Source organism: Alternaria ethzedia (genome assembly GCF_023757985.1).
Source record: "Alternaria ethzedia strain BMP 0044 chromosome Unknown scaffold_4, whole genome shotgun sequence".
NCBI classification, from domain to species: domain Eukaryota; kingdom Fungi; phylum Ascomycota; class Dothideomycetes; order Pleosporales; family Pleosporaceae; genus Alternaria; species Alternaria ethzedia.
The window spans coordinates 479,196-493,946 of NW_026056197.1; the positions used below are offsets into that span (position 1 = coordinate 479,196).

At 52.8% G+C, this 14,751-nt stretch overlaps 3 protein-coding genes across 3 annotated transcripts; all 3 read right to left on the reverse strand.

Moving 5' to 3' along the window:
• Positions 1-4,158: 4,158 nt before the first annotated feature.
• J4E87_002288 (uncharacterized protein) lies at positions 4,159-8,603 on the reverse strand (the record flags this gene model as incomplete). The annotated part of the gene is made up of 8 exons (XM_049373926.1): positions 4,159-4,755; positions 4,801-4,842; positions 4,903-5,055; positions 5,111-5,261; positions 5,315-5,985; positions 6,038-7,497; positions 7,549-8,197; positions 8,250-8,603. 8 exons carry the CDS (start codon positions 8,601-8,603, stop codon positions 4,159-4,161), a joined length of 4,077 nt encoding a protein of 1,358 aa, XP_049236066.1.
• A 2,272-nt stretch (positions 8,604-10,875) lies between these two features.
• J4E87_002289 (uncharacterized protein) lies at positions 10,876-11,532 on the reverse strand (the record flags this gene model as incomplete). Its single annotated transcript, XM_049373927.1, has 2 exons — positions 10,876-11,443; positions 11,498-11,532. The coding sequence occupies 2 exons, from the start codon at positions 11,530-11,532 to the stop codon at positions 10,876-10,878; spliced, it is 603 nt and encodes a 200-aa protein (XP_049236067.1).
• Positions 11,533-11,711: 179 nt separating this feature from the next.
• J4E87_002290 (uncharacterized protein) lies at positions 11,712-14,344 on the reverse strand (the record flags this gene model as incomplete). The annotated part of the gene is made up of 2 exons (XM_049373928.1): positions 11,712-13,773; positions 13,836-14,344. 2 exons carry the CDS (start codon positions 14,342-14,344, stop codon positions 11,712-11,714), a joined length of 2,571 nt encoding a protein of 856 aa, XP_049236068.1.
• Between the last annotated feature and the right edge of the window lie 407 nt (positions 14,345-14,751).

Below are 14,751 nucleotides of genomic sequence, written 5' to 3' on the forward strand. Positions count from 1 at the left end.
TGGAAGGTTCGGTAACGTTATTCGCTCCAAAAGCAAACCAGCGACAAAGAAGTAAGGATGTGAGGGTAACGATGATGAAAGCAGTATTGATAGTCTCTGGTACGAGTTAAGGCAAGAGACAATTTAGGATTGAGTAAAGCTTAGAGGTTGGGGAGTGTTGATCAGCAGGCGATTTATCGGGGAAGAGACACTGATAAATTCCGCTCCTTGAAGCGTTTACGTCTTTTGGGTTCACAGCACCTCCATCATAGGCTGGCAGCCAAGCATAGTGAGCAGGCAAGCTGGCTGAAGACCCCGGAAGCACCTACGTCGGTGACGACAGGGATGGTTTGCGCTAAGGCATCTTTCTGCACGCTGCTTTTAAGCGTGTGGGGAGCGTTATTCAATGGCCTGCCCACGGCCGATGTGGCATCCGCGCCATTGAGCGCAGTGGGCTCAACAGCCTTCAGCTCCCGTTTACTCACGCCAGCGTCTACCGCTTCTCCATTGCGCTATCACCGGCAGCCCTCTCACCCGTGAGAGGCCAGTGGTGCGCCAAACAAGCCCTCGCCGCTAGGCGAGCCTTTCGTCTCTGCCAGACAGCTGCGAATCAGCGGGCGGTAGGCGCGGGAGGGATTTTTGGCTTTTGTTTTGGCGTGCATCCACTTGGCCAGGGTCGACGAGGGGCATGGAAGCGGACTAGTGCATTCACTCACAATTGCATCCTGCCGTTTTGGTCAATGAGCGCTAGCCTGATGAGCGATAAGAGTGAAATGCTCCGCAGTAATGCTGACGAGTGCGGCAGGCCTGGGAGTTGCCCTGTGTCCTCATCCTGGCGATATCTGATCACCCCCTAAGCATTGCTTCTGAGACTGTCGACACTCGACGCTGCAGAACAACGGTCGCCTAGCAGCACGCTCCACCGCAAGCAAGAAAGGGACCGAAAAGGCGGCTTCGCAAGCTTGCGGTTTCGAGGTGCATCGCGCCGGACACTGGCCGGAGAGGCTGCTTTCGCGTCGCGGAGTCGGACCGCCACAACTATCTCCACGTTGTTGCGTAAACTCGAACTCTGTGAGTTTCTCTCCCTCTGTCCTAGCGTTGGTTCCGCCCCTCTCCTGACTCTCCGTCGTGCACGGCGCACTCAGAAAAAAAAGCGCCCGACGTGAAATTAGTCCCCTGAAGCAGCGCCTGTGCGCATACCTAAGCAATGGGCAAGCGTTTGATCGCCGTCCATGTTGCTTTGGCTGCAACGACTGTAGCTTAGCCAGATGGCGGGTCAGGAGCTGCGGCATCCACGACAGTCTCGGGAACTGCCTTGTCCAATAGGGGCACCACAGGCACGTCGGTCGCAGTCGGTGTACCTGCTCGGCACCATGTAACTGTACTCGACTCACACGCTGGGCCGAGTCTTGAGGAAGACACCACTTTGGCTTCCCACAGAGCTCCAATCAGTCGCACTCCCCAATATCGGCTTGCCCTTGGGATGGAGGCGTCATGTGTAGCAGGGCTGGTTGTGTGTGCGGTCGCTATATCCACCAATGACGAAATCGTGAGCCGATAGCACAGCGTCGACGATTGGCCTGGGGCAGGTTGTTTCGTGCTCCGTATCTTCGGCCTGTCATTGACGCGGACCGGATGGTTAGCTGGGAGGAATGATGAGAGCCAAGGCCCATTTGCACACCCCGCTGACACGCGCGCTGGTGGAAGGTGCTGTAGGATGTGGGCGCATCATGGGTGCTTGCTGGCAATGTCGTCATAGGAAGCCCGCCCCAGCGCAGACGCTAGAGGCCGTAAGCGAGCTGTCATTGGCGCAGCCCCCAAGCGGTACCTGGCGACAGTGAAGGCCATGCAGGATGATGTAGGAGCGGTCAAGCATGCAGATGATTTGCCGCCCGGGATATTGACCATGCTGCACAGCAGCCATTGTTGCAGTGCGTTATACCAGCGGGCAGAACGCTGTGTTGGGCGTTCAGCGCGCGTCGTGGCTTGGGGCCTTTGTCTGAATGCGAGCGCGAGCACGAGTGGCAATGGGCAGAAAGCATGCACTCGGAACCTGCCATCTCACCGCTGCATGCCTGGTCGACGTGAGTGGTTAGGTGTTGGGACAAAAGGGCCGCCTTGCATCTCAAGCGCACGGAGCTGCTCTGCAAACCCCCTCACTGTGTTCGTGGCTCCGCGGGGCCTGGTCATGCAGGGCAAGATCTGTTGGAGCAGCGCCATCCCGCTCAACATCGAGCGTGCAGCCTGCACTATCAAAGTCACTTGAGCGTCAGGCCTCCACTTCGCTGCGTCTGCCTCTGCCGCTACTCTGCGTGTGCAGCTGTCGGCGGGAGTGGTACCCTACTCGAGTGGCCGGTGAATCGAGTGCAGCATCTGACGCCGCGCTGTGCATCGCATCAGCATCAGAACAGCAGGCCAAAAAGAAGTGGACATGGACGTGACCCATCCCCAGCGCTATCTGCTGTCGCAGAGGTCGTAGGGTGTCGGCAGCCGCTCGCTCGGCATTTGGACATTGGACCCTGCATTCGCAAGCCATGCCAGATCACCAAAGTTTATTAGCCGTTGTCTGTGAGCATCCTGCGCCCACCTACGCCCACCGCCAAGCCATTTGGGTACTCGATAAGCTCTAGGGTGGATTGTTTTTTATTTCCGAGATCGCACACTAGCTTTGCAATACGAGCAATAGCACAAGGCGTGTGGAGAAGCAAAGCCGGCTCTCCAGATACCTGCGGCTTTGCAGACAATCTATGTGCAACAGCATCCCATAGTTCTGGAGATCTTCAGTAAGCGTTCCCCGCGATCTTCATATGAGCCAGATATGCGGCTCTGCGAGATCGATCAGCAGCGAGTGATTGTCAGGCACACGTGTTGGACACGTTCACGACGAAGCTGCGCAGCACCGAATTGGTTGCGCAAACCATCTCCGCCGAGGCTTGTGTGCAGCTAGTGCTCAACAACCGCTCCATAGCCACGTAGCGCACGAACAGACTTCTGCTAGATCCGGGCAGCAGGTGAACCGAACAGCGCCTAAACCAGCGACAAAAAGCCAGCAGTAAAACCGCAAAACAAAAGCAGTCGGCGAGGCAGCGAATCAAGTGCGCCCGACACTCTGGTACATTAACCACCAGGTCCATTTTGCTAGCAAAAACACTAGTCACGGGCAGCGGTGCAATTGCGCGCTACAGCCAATGGCAACGTGGTGAGCCAAGAGAGCGCTACGACTCGGCAAGCCGCACTTACGAGTTCTCAACCCGCCCGATGTAACGTTCATCGAAACTGCGGGAGTAACGCGGGCTGTCAGGCTGTCAATCTTGGGGGTGGCTGCGCAAGGCACGTCTGTGCCATAACAAAGTTTGACCTGGAGATTCTGCATGTCCGATTTCTATCGCATGATCTCCAGAAAGTTCCCGCCCTCCTAACGGACAAGGTACATGATCATCACTGTCAAGCCAAGGAATTGGGTACGAAAAGCAAACACTTTCCCATTCGAGAGGCACGAGAGACCAGGGACACGAGAATTGTGATGTGGTTCGCAGATCAAAATCTTTTTCTTTCCTAATCTGATTATGCGGCATTACAGCCGTTACTACAGCCCTATCTCCCCTTTATGCGCCCGAAAGGACGCGCAATGCCAATGCTTCTAACTTGCTGGTGGGGTACTTCTGACAGTTGACTCGAGTCGACATCCACGTTTTCATTCTTTGACCGGCTTCAAGGAGAATCATCGGACGACCAGGATGTGATCAGATGCACATGATCTCCCCGAGCACGTGCATGCTGCATGAGGAAAGCTGCATTCTCCTTTCTGCCAGGACATCGCATGGGTCTTCGCATCTCGGGGCCTGAACGGGTCAGGTTATGCATTGGCATTGAAAGCCCTGCCAATGAAGTGAGGCTGCATGGTCGCCGAGCACCACCAGCATCTAACTTCCTGTCGCTACCCTATGATGCATCCCTATCTTTCAGAAAAGTTTCCGGTACTGTGGTTGAGTGTCTAAGCGTATCTGCATGACTTCTTTCTTGCAGACTGACTTGACCTTTCGAGCAATTGGTGCAGCTGTGCGCTGTCAATGCTTCGTCTCTAAAAGGAAGGAAGGCGCGGGTGTCTTCCCGACATGTCGAGGCTCTATCGATGTTGAAATGACGGTGGTCGTGATGGAGCATTCGTCCCTGAGCATTTCATCGAGTGACGTGCTCAACGACCGTCCGTTCACTGTCATGGAGGCGCGAATTTGAAAGCCCCGGTCGTGCCAAGGTAGCCTGTCTCGCGTTGCTCATACTATGAGCATTGTTTGCCCTATTCGAGTCGGCCTCATCCAGAGAACCGGGCTTCTTTGTTGTGAGAGAGTCTGTTTCTTGTTCATGGGCCAATTTCTCAATGTTTGCCTCGGTCAGAGGCATCGATGGTTCGTTGTGTGGCCCCTGAGAGCTGTTGTGACGGATGAGCTGTGGCCCGACTAACGAAAGCAGTTTTTCGTCGCGCAATTTCGTGTCTCTTTCCTCAGCGTGAATACGCCGCATAGCCCTCTCACCCTCGTTCTCGTTGGACCTTGTGAATGCTGCATCGCTCTGGTAGTGGAGGCGGTCAAGTTCAGCGGTCAATGCCTGCGCCGTTGTTTCAGATTCAACCGACAAGTCTGCCGTTCGCGGGTGATCTTTTGCCCTAGAGCCCACCTTGGAGCTTGGGGTTGCGACGCCATGTCGATCATTGTCGTTTGTGGGTGGCTTGCTTTTTGCCGTCTTTCGCCGGCCTTCGAGTGCCCACTTCACAAGCATCTTCTGATTGTTAGCGGACCCACCAGTTGGCTTGGGGAAACCTACCTTCTCCAGCAGCTTCCCTTTGACTGGCTTGGCGAGATAGTCCTACTGAGTCTTAGCATCTCCTATATCACGAATCCGAAGATGTGCCTGGTGAAAACTTACATCCATACCACACGATACACACTTCTCCTTGTCGCCCTGAATCGCGCTAGCCGTCATGGCTACGATCGGAACACCTCGAATTTCGGGCATATTGCGCCACGGCGATTCTGTCCTGATTGCGTGGGTAGCGGAGTAACCGTCTCGAATAGGCATCTGCATCTCCTGTCAGCAAGCAACACGTGCAAGATCTCGTACGAAGCTGCCTCACCTGAACGTCCATCAAGATGATATCCGGGCGTGGGTGCGAAGGGCCGAACTCCTGCATTAGATACTCCAAAGCTTCTTGGCCGTTCCACACTGCATTGACCGAGAAGTGAAGCTTCTTGATCGTCTTGAGCGCGATTTGCTGGTTGATGTGACTGGTCGTTTGTTAATCACCTGTTCCATGAGATCCTGCTCAAGCGCAACTTACTTGTCCTCGACAACGAGAACGTGAATCTCCTGTCTTTCGTTGTCGGGAAGGCTCATCAGATGATCCGGAATTGCTGATTTGAGCAACGGGTATGATGAGTTCCCATTAGGAAGTTGCGGTGTCAACGGCGGTGTATGGCCTTCCGAGCTGCCACATGAGACTGACATGTCGCTCTGAAGTCGATCCGGAATTGACTCTAGATGAACCAAGGGTGATTCTCCATCTTGCGAAGGTGCACGAGTAAATGGTATCCAGAAAGTAGCAGTAGTACCCTGCCCCAGCTTCGAGTCCAGCCATATCTGACCTTTCATGAGCTCAACGAGGTTCTTGCTGATGGTCAAACCCAGGCCAGTTCCGCCGAATCGTCGAGCCGTGGACGAATCTGCCTGACTAAAGGGCTGGAATAATCGCTTGCGGACCTCCTCTTCTATACCAATCCCAGTGTCCTCAACGTTGAAGTTGACCGTGACCATATCTTTTGATTCTTGGCTGATGGAGACGGCAAGTCTTACAGTACCCACCGAGGTGAACTTGATGCTGTTGGTTAGCACATTGGTGAGAATTTGCCGTAATCTGCCTGGATCTCCCATTACGCGCAGGTCTGCCCCAACCTCATCTTGTATGGAACTCTGGTAATCCAGACCCTTCCTCTGTGCAGCAAACGACATCATCTGAGCGGGTCAGTAAGGACAACGAGGTCATACGCTGTAGTCTGCGACATACCTTGTTCACGTCTCGGAGGACGACGCTGAGACTGAACTGCACCTCCTCAACGTCAAGCCGTCCTGACTCAACTTTCGAAAAGTCCAAAATGTCGTTGATTACCGTCAAGAGACTGTTGGCGCTTCGATGGATGTTCTCGGCACATTCTTTCTGTTCCTCGTCCAGGTTCATATCGAAGAGGAGTTCAGACATGCCAATTACGCCAGCGATAGGTGTTCGGATCTCGTGTGACATGTTAGCCAAGAACTGCGACTTCATCCGACTTGCTTCTTTCGCTGCCGCTTCGTTGGCCAGGAGCCTCGAATTCTCCTTCTCTTGCTCCTTGAGTTGTTCTTCTCTTTCTCGCAGCTCGGTTATATCCATGGAAACACCGATCACACCATTCACAAAAGTATTGCCGTCGACGCCTGCAGTCCTGGAAGTGCTCATAAGCGGTACTAGACGGGTCCGGTAGTAGCGAGCTTCCGACATGTATCTCCCGTTCACGATCTCAGCTGATTGTTTTCCCTGTAGGATCTCCTGAATAGGTCCATGCCATCGCGCTCGATCATTGCTGGGCAACTCAAAGACATCGAAAACATTTTTTCCAACCAATTTTTCCTTGTTGGTTCGTTCGGTAGCCGCCATATCGCCTTCCAGGACCTTGACCTCATTGTTGCGATCAATAACCCAGAGGACAATTTTCGCGTGCTGGATGACCTGCTGCAATTGCTCTCTTGTTTGACGAGCCTCTTGACGAGCCAAGACAAGATCGTGGATATCGGTGCATGTGCCGAACCACTTGACTATACGTCCGGAGTCGTCGTAAAAGGGCAAAGCTCGTCCTAACATCCAGCGCCACTCTCCATCATAGCGCTGGCATCTGTATTCTGTGTTGTATTCTTCGCCTGTCTTGAGAGAGTGGAACCAACGTTGAGCAGTTGCTGCCATGTCATCTGGATGGAACGGTAGGCGCCAGCCTTCGCCTATTGATTGATCGACTGTCAACCCTGTGTAGTCATACCACCGTTGAGAGAACCAGTCGTGAAGCCCATCAGGCGTAGTCGTCCATACCATGACCGGCATGAAGTTTGCAATGTACTCAAACTGCTTCTCGTTCTCTTCAATCTGGGCGGCAATTTGCTTGGTATACTCGGTGATATCCTTGAAGATCACTATACCACCAAGGAAATCCCCAGTCTCTTCGTGGAATACAGGCTCGCCGTTGATCTCATACACAATCCGAGTACCTGTGAGCGGATGTCGCATACCGATGCGCCGTCCTCCGACTCTCTCTCGTGTACGGCAGACCTCAATAATGGGGAACTCATCGAGGTTCAGAAGGCGCTGGAAATCTTCGGTCCAACAGTTGAACTGGCTGAGAAAATCTAGCTGGTCTCCGGGCGCATAGGTGGAATCTTTCGAAAGTAGCCGCAGGAGGGCTTTGTTTGGAATTCCGAAGCTTTGGTCTTTCCACATTGCTGTAAAAGAGTCAGTCGGAGAACCTCAGGTAGGTGTGGAATCATACATACCGTATGCGGGCATGGTAATAGAGTTCAGGATAGCATCCTTGAGTTGTGTTGCCTTTTGGAATATAGAGGCTGAATTTGCAATGTCGGCCTTGCCCCTAGTAGGAGGACCTCGAGGTGGAAATTCTGGCTGCTGTAGAGTAGGCGTAACGGCTTTCGAAGTCGAATTCGAACTGCTTCCCGAACGCCGGCCTGAGGAAGAGCTCGACGAACCCGAACTTCGTGACTTGTCGAGGCGAGCTCCTGTGTTTGTACGAGTGACTATACGACTGGTGGGTGGTGGCGCACTATCAGCAGCTACTGCACTTGTGAAAGTCAGCGTGTAGTATTGGTTATCATCAATGCTCCAGATGGATATAATGCAAGATGCCTGCATTGCATTTTCGTAATCTTTCTTCCTTTCTGACTTTTTCAAAGTGCCGTCGGGATCCAAAGAAAGCGGCGCAATGACCACCTCTACTGATACGTCGCGTACCATTGTTCGCGCAAGGTTTGTACTGCTCAGGCGCGGCAATGGTTTTGTTGACTTGGGTTCTCCTAGAGATGGCATAGTCGCTGCGGTCGGTGTGGTATGGCCGCTGCCCATATGAGAATCTCCATCTTCGTCTAAGCTGCTTGCTATTGAGTCGTCGATTACGCAATCCAGAAAGCTCTACAAAAGTTAAATAATTGATCCATGGGCAAATGCATGGGCTATAACGAACCTCCCATGTGATCAGAATTGGAGAGCCGTTCTGTAGAATATCTACACCAAGATCACCCATAGTCTTGTCCTGCAACGCTTCCGCTATTGAAAGATCATGATCACCTTCCAAGTCAATACCAAAAAGGCGACCCATGGCCTCGTTTGCAAGCACTACGGTCTTCTGGGCAGACAAGACAAGAACCGGTACTGGCAAGTACTGAAGCGCAGTAAATGCAGCCATGGTGGCTGACGGCTCTGTGAGATGGATTGACATTGAGTCGCTACGAATCGAGCTGGGAGACGCAGATCTGGAGCGAGAGCGCTCTCCCATAGGAAAGTAGCCGCCATCGCCGCTGTCGGTCTCTGTCATCATGATCACGGTGGTGTGGTGGCGCGAGTATTATGGCCGCGTAGGGTTGTGATGCGACTCGTGTATCCGCGAACCGTGGCGACCGCCGAAGATAGAGCCGATTCGGAGCGCCTCAACCAGACCAGTCAACAACATGGAGTAAACGCCGTATCCAGATCATAAGAAGTTTCGCGCGCAGCCGTATTCGAGATCGGGAGAGAGAAGTGCGAGTTTGCGGCGTGGAAAGATGTTGGGCGGTGTTTGTCGACGCGCTTCGGTGATCGCTATACGAGGGGTCGATCGGTAAGTCTAGACCCTGACAGACGCTACCAAGGTAACAACTACCGATGCTGCGAAAAGTGAATCGAGAGAGGCGACAAGCACACGAAGGCACCACCAGGAAAACGTATGAGTGAAGGTCAAAGATGTCGCGAAGTTCTAGAATCACGCTTCCGGGATGCCGGGTGCTATAGCAATGACGCAAATTTGGCAGGTGAAAGAAGTCGACGCACCTTTGAGACGGCGCGCGTCCGTAGCGGCCATGGGGAATGTGCCCGAGCTCTGCCATTCGACGGAACATGGTTGTCGGTTGTTTGGCGCGAGATCTGGGGGGTCGATTCCTTTGGCTGATGCGACGTCGATCATTGTGGGCTGAACACTGTTCGGTTAAGGGTCTCCACGGCTACCTTGGTAGGTACCTAGGTACTTCCCCGTCCTGTCTCTATCATTCTTGAACTGGGCATCATATTGTGTGTATTGAACATGTCGACAATTTGATCTGATAATGATCTCCACTAATGTTCATGGTCTTTAGTTGAGGTTGGGATGGTCGACCGGCGGTCTAGAATGCCGCCTACTGCAAACGCGATTGACAAGCCATGCACGGCAATCGAGAAATTCCCATGATCACGATGCGAATATACCTCTTCCGGGATCACAACATTTTATGCACGTGCGGAACTGGTATTAAACAGACATAGTGAACACAGTCCTCCCGTGCCATTTAACTGGGGCGATGTCCTGTCAAGAAGCCCGAGCTGCTTCCAGATACGCTGTGGTAGGCGTTGCGCTTACATAATCCCGATGATGGTGATGTTGAAGCCCAGGACGACAACTGTCTTTCTACTAGGCAGCTACATCGACACCTGCGACTCTCAGCGATACCCTCTTCACACCTCCTAGTGCACGACACAACAATTCGATCCTGTCCAAGACTTACAAATGTTCTTCTTCGGGCTCGGCGGGCTGTTTACAGGTATTACACGTGAAGTCGCATCCGATAGATTCGCTCGCTAATACGCGCAGTCGCGGTCCTCCTCGTCAACGCCATAGCAATCCTCTCCGAAGACCGCTTCCTCGCACGCAGTACGTTTACCAGGCCCTCATGACCCGCCGCGACCTTTGCGCATCTACGCATCCACTGGCACACGCGAATCTACAATTGAGCATCCAACTGACCAGGACACAGTCGGCTGGACAGCATCTGCAGCAGAACCCGGTTTCGGCGGCCCTCGCGACGATGCCAGTATAAAGGCGCGACTGATCAACCTCGTATCCTCCGTACGGACGCTCATGAGGTGTACGTGTACCCCACCATCCTCTCCATACCCACGTCCCTTGGAGGGGTGGAAGACAAAGCCAAGACAGATTTGCTGACACGATGCAGTACCGTTGATGTTGATCAACACCCTCATGATAATCTATCTACTGGTCCTCGGCTGAGCGCGGCGCATACACGTTACGAACCAAATCTCGACGATTTCGATTAGCATATACACGGCGCAGGAATGGGCGTACGCAAGCGTTTGGCAGTGCACGCTACAAAAGGTTGACTTTATATGAAGGAGTTCATGGGGCCAAGGACTGCATTGAAGAGCATCTGATATCCCTGCTTGAAGCGAGCAACTTGAGACAGGACATGGAGGAGAGAATGCCCTGATGCACATGGGCGGGGCTGTTGAATCACAAGATACCTTGCTATTCTTCCGTTGAGTGGGCAGAATATATCTCACAGATCATTCTGCTTTCACGCACAACACGAACGTGATCCAGATATTCGTATTTATCCCACACGCAGTCGCAGATTCGGAACTGCAAGCCTAAGCATTATAGCGTATAAGGAGACTGGTGAGGTATATGAAGTGAGTGAAAGTGAATGGAGATATCGGGAGATCATGTGTAGGTCTAATAGAGAGCAGCGATTATGTCGTCCAAATGTAGTGTATGATCTTGTCATCTACGATCTCCGAGTCCCTAGAGAAGAGTGTAAAACTCGCTTCCAGTCCAAGGAAAAGAACTACCACATGGTGTACTCGAATACCACTCTGATTTCTGGGTTTCCAGCACAGCGACGAATACACGCAGACATTTCTTTTTCCAAGTGCTGAGTCCACACATTTTCGTTTTCCTTGTCCCAAGAAACGCAGCCATAGACCACAATGCGCTGGAGGCCTCTCATTGTTTCCAGAGTCCGAAGGGCGGCCAATGCATCGTTCTGCACTGGATGCCTGTCAGTCACCGGGACAACGCCACTGGGGAACTCGAAAGCCCTTCTAGTGACCCGGAACGTGGTTATAGCGTCTCGCTGCTCGTTGCTGAGCCGGTTGATGAATGTGCTAATACCCCGAGGCAAGATCTGGAAAGCGTAGAGCTTGAAAGGTAGGAGGCGTGTCTCCGCATGGACCTGGCGGCTGACAGCGAGGAGCCGGAGATCCGCAGGGAGGGGTAGGCGTCGATCAAGATGGCTCACGTACATCTCTGAGAACTTGGCAATCGTGGTGTCGCGAAACACATAGGCATAGATCTGGTTGCGGATCTCGCCCGGGAGGCGCAGAAAGGCCGACTCTCGCTGGTTGCGCGTGGCACTGCAGCGATATTAGTTATGATCTGAGCAGCGCGAAACTTCCGTAACAACTTACATGACGGCTGCTTCTTGAGCAACTCGAGCGTCCATCGTGGTGTTTCGTATCCGTGGACGCTATTCAAGCTTGGTGGTGAGCAAAACAGAAGGAGCGTCTAAGGTGGTTTCCAAGGATATGAAAACAGTCCAACCGGGCTAGTGAGAGCAAACAGTCCTCTGATGTCATCCATGGATTGCTTTGCAATATCGGAAGGTGCGCCTCTTCTCTCACTTCAAACGACCTTCACCTCTTTAGCCACGGCAGCGCAAAGCTCGACCGTCACTCCCGCCCCAGAGAGCACATGTATCCAAAGCCTCTGTGTGTCACTCAAACGGTCGTTCTCACTTTTCACCTCCGCGAACTTGACTTCGCCCTTCTTCCCCTCTTCTTCTGCAACTCGCCAAAGAAACAAATCGGGTACACCGCCACCTCTCTGTCCATACTCTTGCGCCATGACTTTACACACTGTTGCCAACGCCTCGCCGTCAAAGCAGCGAGCAATCTCAAGCAGATCAACAACGTCATAGGTCCAGTCCAGACCTACAACGCAAGTCCGACGCTCATGGTGGTCGTCGTAGATTCTCTGGATGATGGCGGGTGCATCACCGTTTGATATCTCATTCAACCTCGCGTTGATCTCGGATATCCGAGAGGGATAGAAGGCGTCGGTATGTAGGTCCAACGGACAGGTCTGGTACGGAGTCTGGAAGACATTGGGTACGTAGGTGAATAGGACGTCGTAGAACAAGTATGCGAAAAGCGTGCGCACGATACCACCTTCAGCGTGATAGCCTTTCCAGCCTTGGTTGCGGTAATGCGAGAGACACATTGCTTCGACGGAGCATTCGCCGTCCTCACGCGGATCAATCCATATTGTCTTTCCACCCCGCCGACCCGATTTCGCATGTGGTGAGCTAGTTCGTCTCGACAGTGAGGGTCTTTCACGTTCGATGCGCGTTCCCTCCATAACGACTTCGACCGGCTTCGTCAAGCGGACATGTGAAAAGTCGTGTTGCAATCGTTTAACAAATTTCAGAGACAATTCAAGTTTGGTGATACGCTTCTGCAAATCATAGTGATAGATAATATGCACAAGGTTATCCTGCAACCCGTCTTCACAGGTCTGCAAAGCAATAAGCTTCCAATGCCTCTTTTGTTTCTCTGTGCTTCTGTTCTCCGCATCGGTCAAGGCGGCCATGTAGTGTTCTTCAAGCAATGCTTTGCGCTGGTACCAAGCTCCTCTGCGAGAATGATGGAACAGTCGCTGTTGCAGCAGCTCATTCAAGAGTTCGTGCTCGCGCCTATGCTCCTTCCGTCGTCTGAGTATGTCAAGTGTCTTGTGAATGATGCGCGTGTATACCCAAGCTGGTGAAAGACGACGAAGGTATGACCCTTCGCCGCTGTGGTAGACACTGTCCTCTTTTCGCTGCTCTTCTTGAACAAGCACTTGCCAGCGCGGATATACCTCCTCAAAGGTATCCAAGATTTCTTGATATCCTTTCTCCGTTGGTCTTCCGTTGAACTCCAAGATGCTATCGATCCGGTACTGCGTTCGTATAGAAGCCTCATACTCGAGCAATAGGGACCGAGAGGCGAAGATATTCGCAGATCGAGAGACAATGTACTCTGGAAAGTTCCAACGCGCAATCTTCGCCAAGATGATGGTTGTCAATGACTTCTCGGTCCACTCGGTAGAGCGGTAAAAGACAAGATGCACACGTTCAAAGAGCTTCAAAGTGGCTAGCGAGAGTCGTATACAAGGGCCTGTTTCTTGCATGATCCTCCGTGTGAAGTGCGCATCGCGATTTGCATCATCGGAGAGATCAGCTTCGGGCTCCAGCTCGACATCGGGCGTCTCCGTTCGTGACCTGGATACAGAGGATGCTCGCGACATCTCTGAGTCCGACCGCGTCAACCCAACATGGCCCAGACCGGTCTGTCTCTGACTTGTGCGTCGTAAAGCCTTCAGAAGCTCACCCTTGTTCTTTCCCTTGACCTTGGCATCCTTTGCAAGAGCCTTCAGTTCATCGAGTTTCAGCAAGGATGATGCTTCCTCGAGTGTGCTTATCTCCTCCTCAGATCGATCCGCGAACGTGAATGTGCTGCCCAGTGTTGTGCCTGCTGGTGCCTCTAGTTCGCCCGGATGTGACTCGACTTCGGAGGAGGAGGCCGGTAGGTCGTATGTGCGTTGCAGTATTTCGGCTGCTGCGTCAAGGTCTGAGATGTCGCTGTGGTAGCCCAGGTTCTTTATGCGATGCCATGCGGAGGTCTTGCGAAGGAAAAGGCGTACGTATCTATGGAAGGAATCGTAGTTAGTAAGACCCTAGTACTATTTTTCTTAGAGCTTTAAGCTTACAGATATTGCGCCTCATAGCCTATCTCTCTCCACATTCGAAAGACTTCTGTTTCGGCCTCATCAAAGAGGTGGCCTTCCTCGTCCAGCACAGTATCCAGCGCGAGGTTGAATGCGTCGACATAGAGCGAGCTCTTGCCTCGAATCCATGATCGCTTTTCCAAGCGCTCATCTGTCCCGACTGTCTTGCTTTCTTCCTCCGCCTTGTACGCTTCATATGCTTTGATGGCGTCATCGCCTGTATCGACTTGGGGTAGCGCACTTTCCAGATCTGTCTTGTGTTCTTGTTCTTCCTCTTTGATCACAGTGCCAACACTCTCGTCGTCAGAATCAAGCACTTCGCGCTTGACGACCTTGCGTGGTGTTGGCGGTGGTTTCTTGGGGCTGTTGCCCGTCTTCTGGCGCTTGACCGGTCGATCTTGCTCGCCATCGAAGTTGGTGGATTTAGGATGCTTGATGAATCGGGTTATCATTTTATTGTGTACGGAAGGGCTCCGAGGATTAAGCGCCATTGCGAGGTCGCAGCAAGCTGCGGAGCGGCGCCTCGAACCAATGCAAGTAGCACTCGCCACAAGCCAGGGCCACGCGCGAGATCGCGCTGTCACGAGGCACTAACCCCAGCGGAACTTAGCGTGATCGAGCCTCTGACGTCATCGCGATGCCCTTTCGATCTTTGAGTGAAGGACCTCCGCCAGGTTCAACAGACCTGGAAGGTGCCTAATCGCCGAGGAAAAACCTTTATGCCAGAATGTACGGTAATACGAAGGAACTTGTACAGGACTTCCGGACGACGAAGAGTAAACCTCTACCCATTCTACAAACGTCTGAACGCCTTCCTGGGGAATGGTCTAGGTGAAGATACCGCAGCTACAATCGACAGCTCTCAATACTTGCCTAACGCGGTAACGTCCGTCCCAGG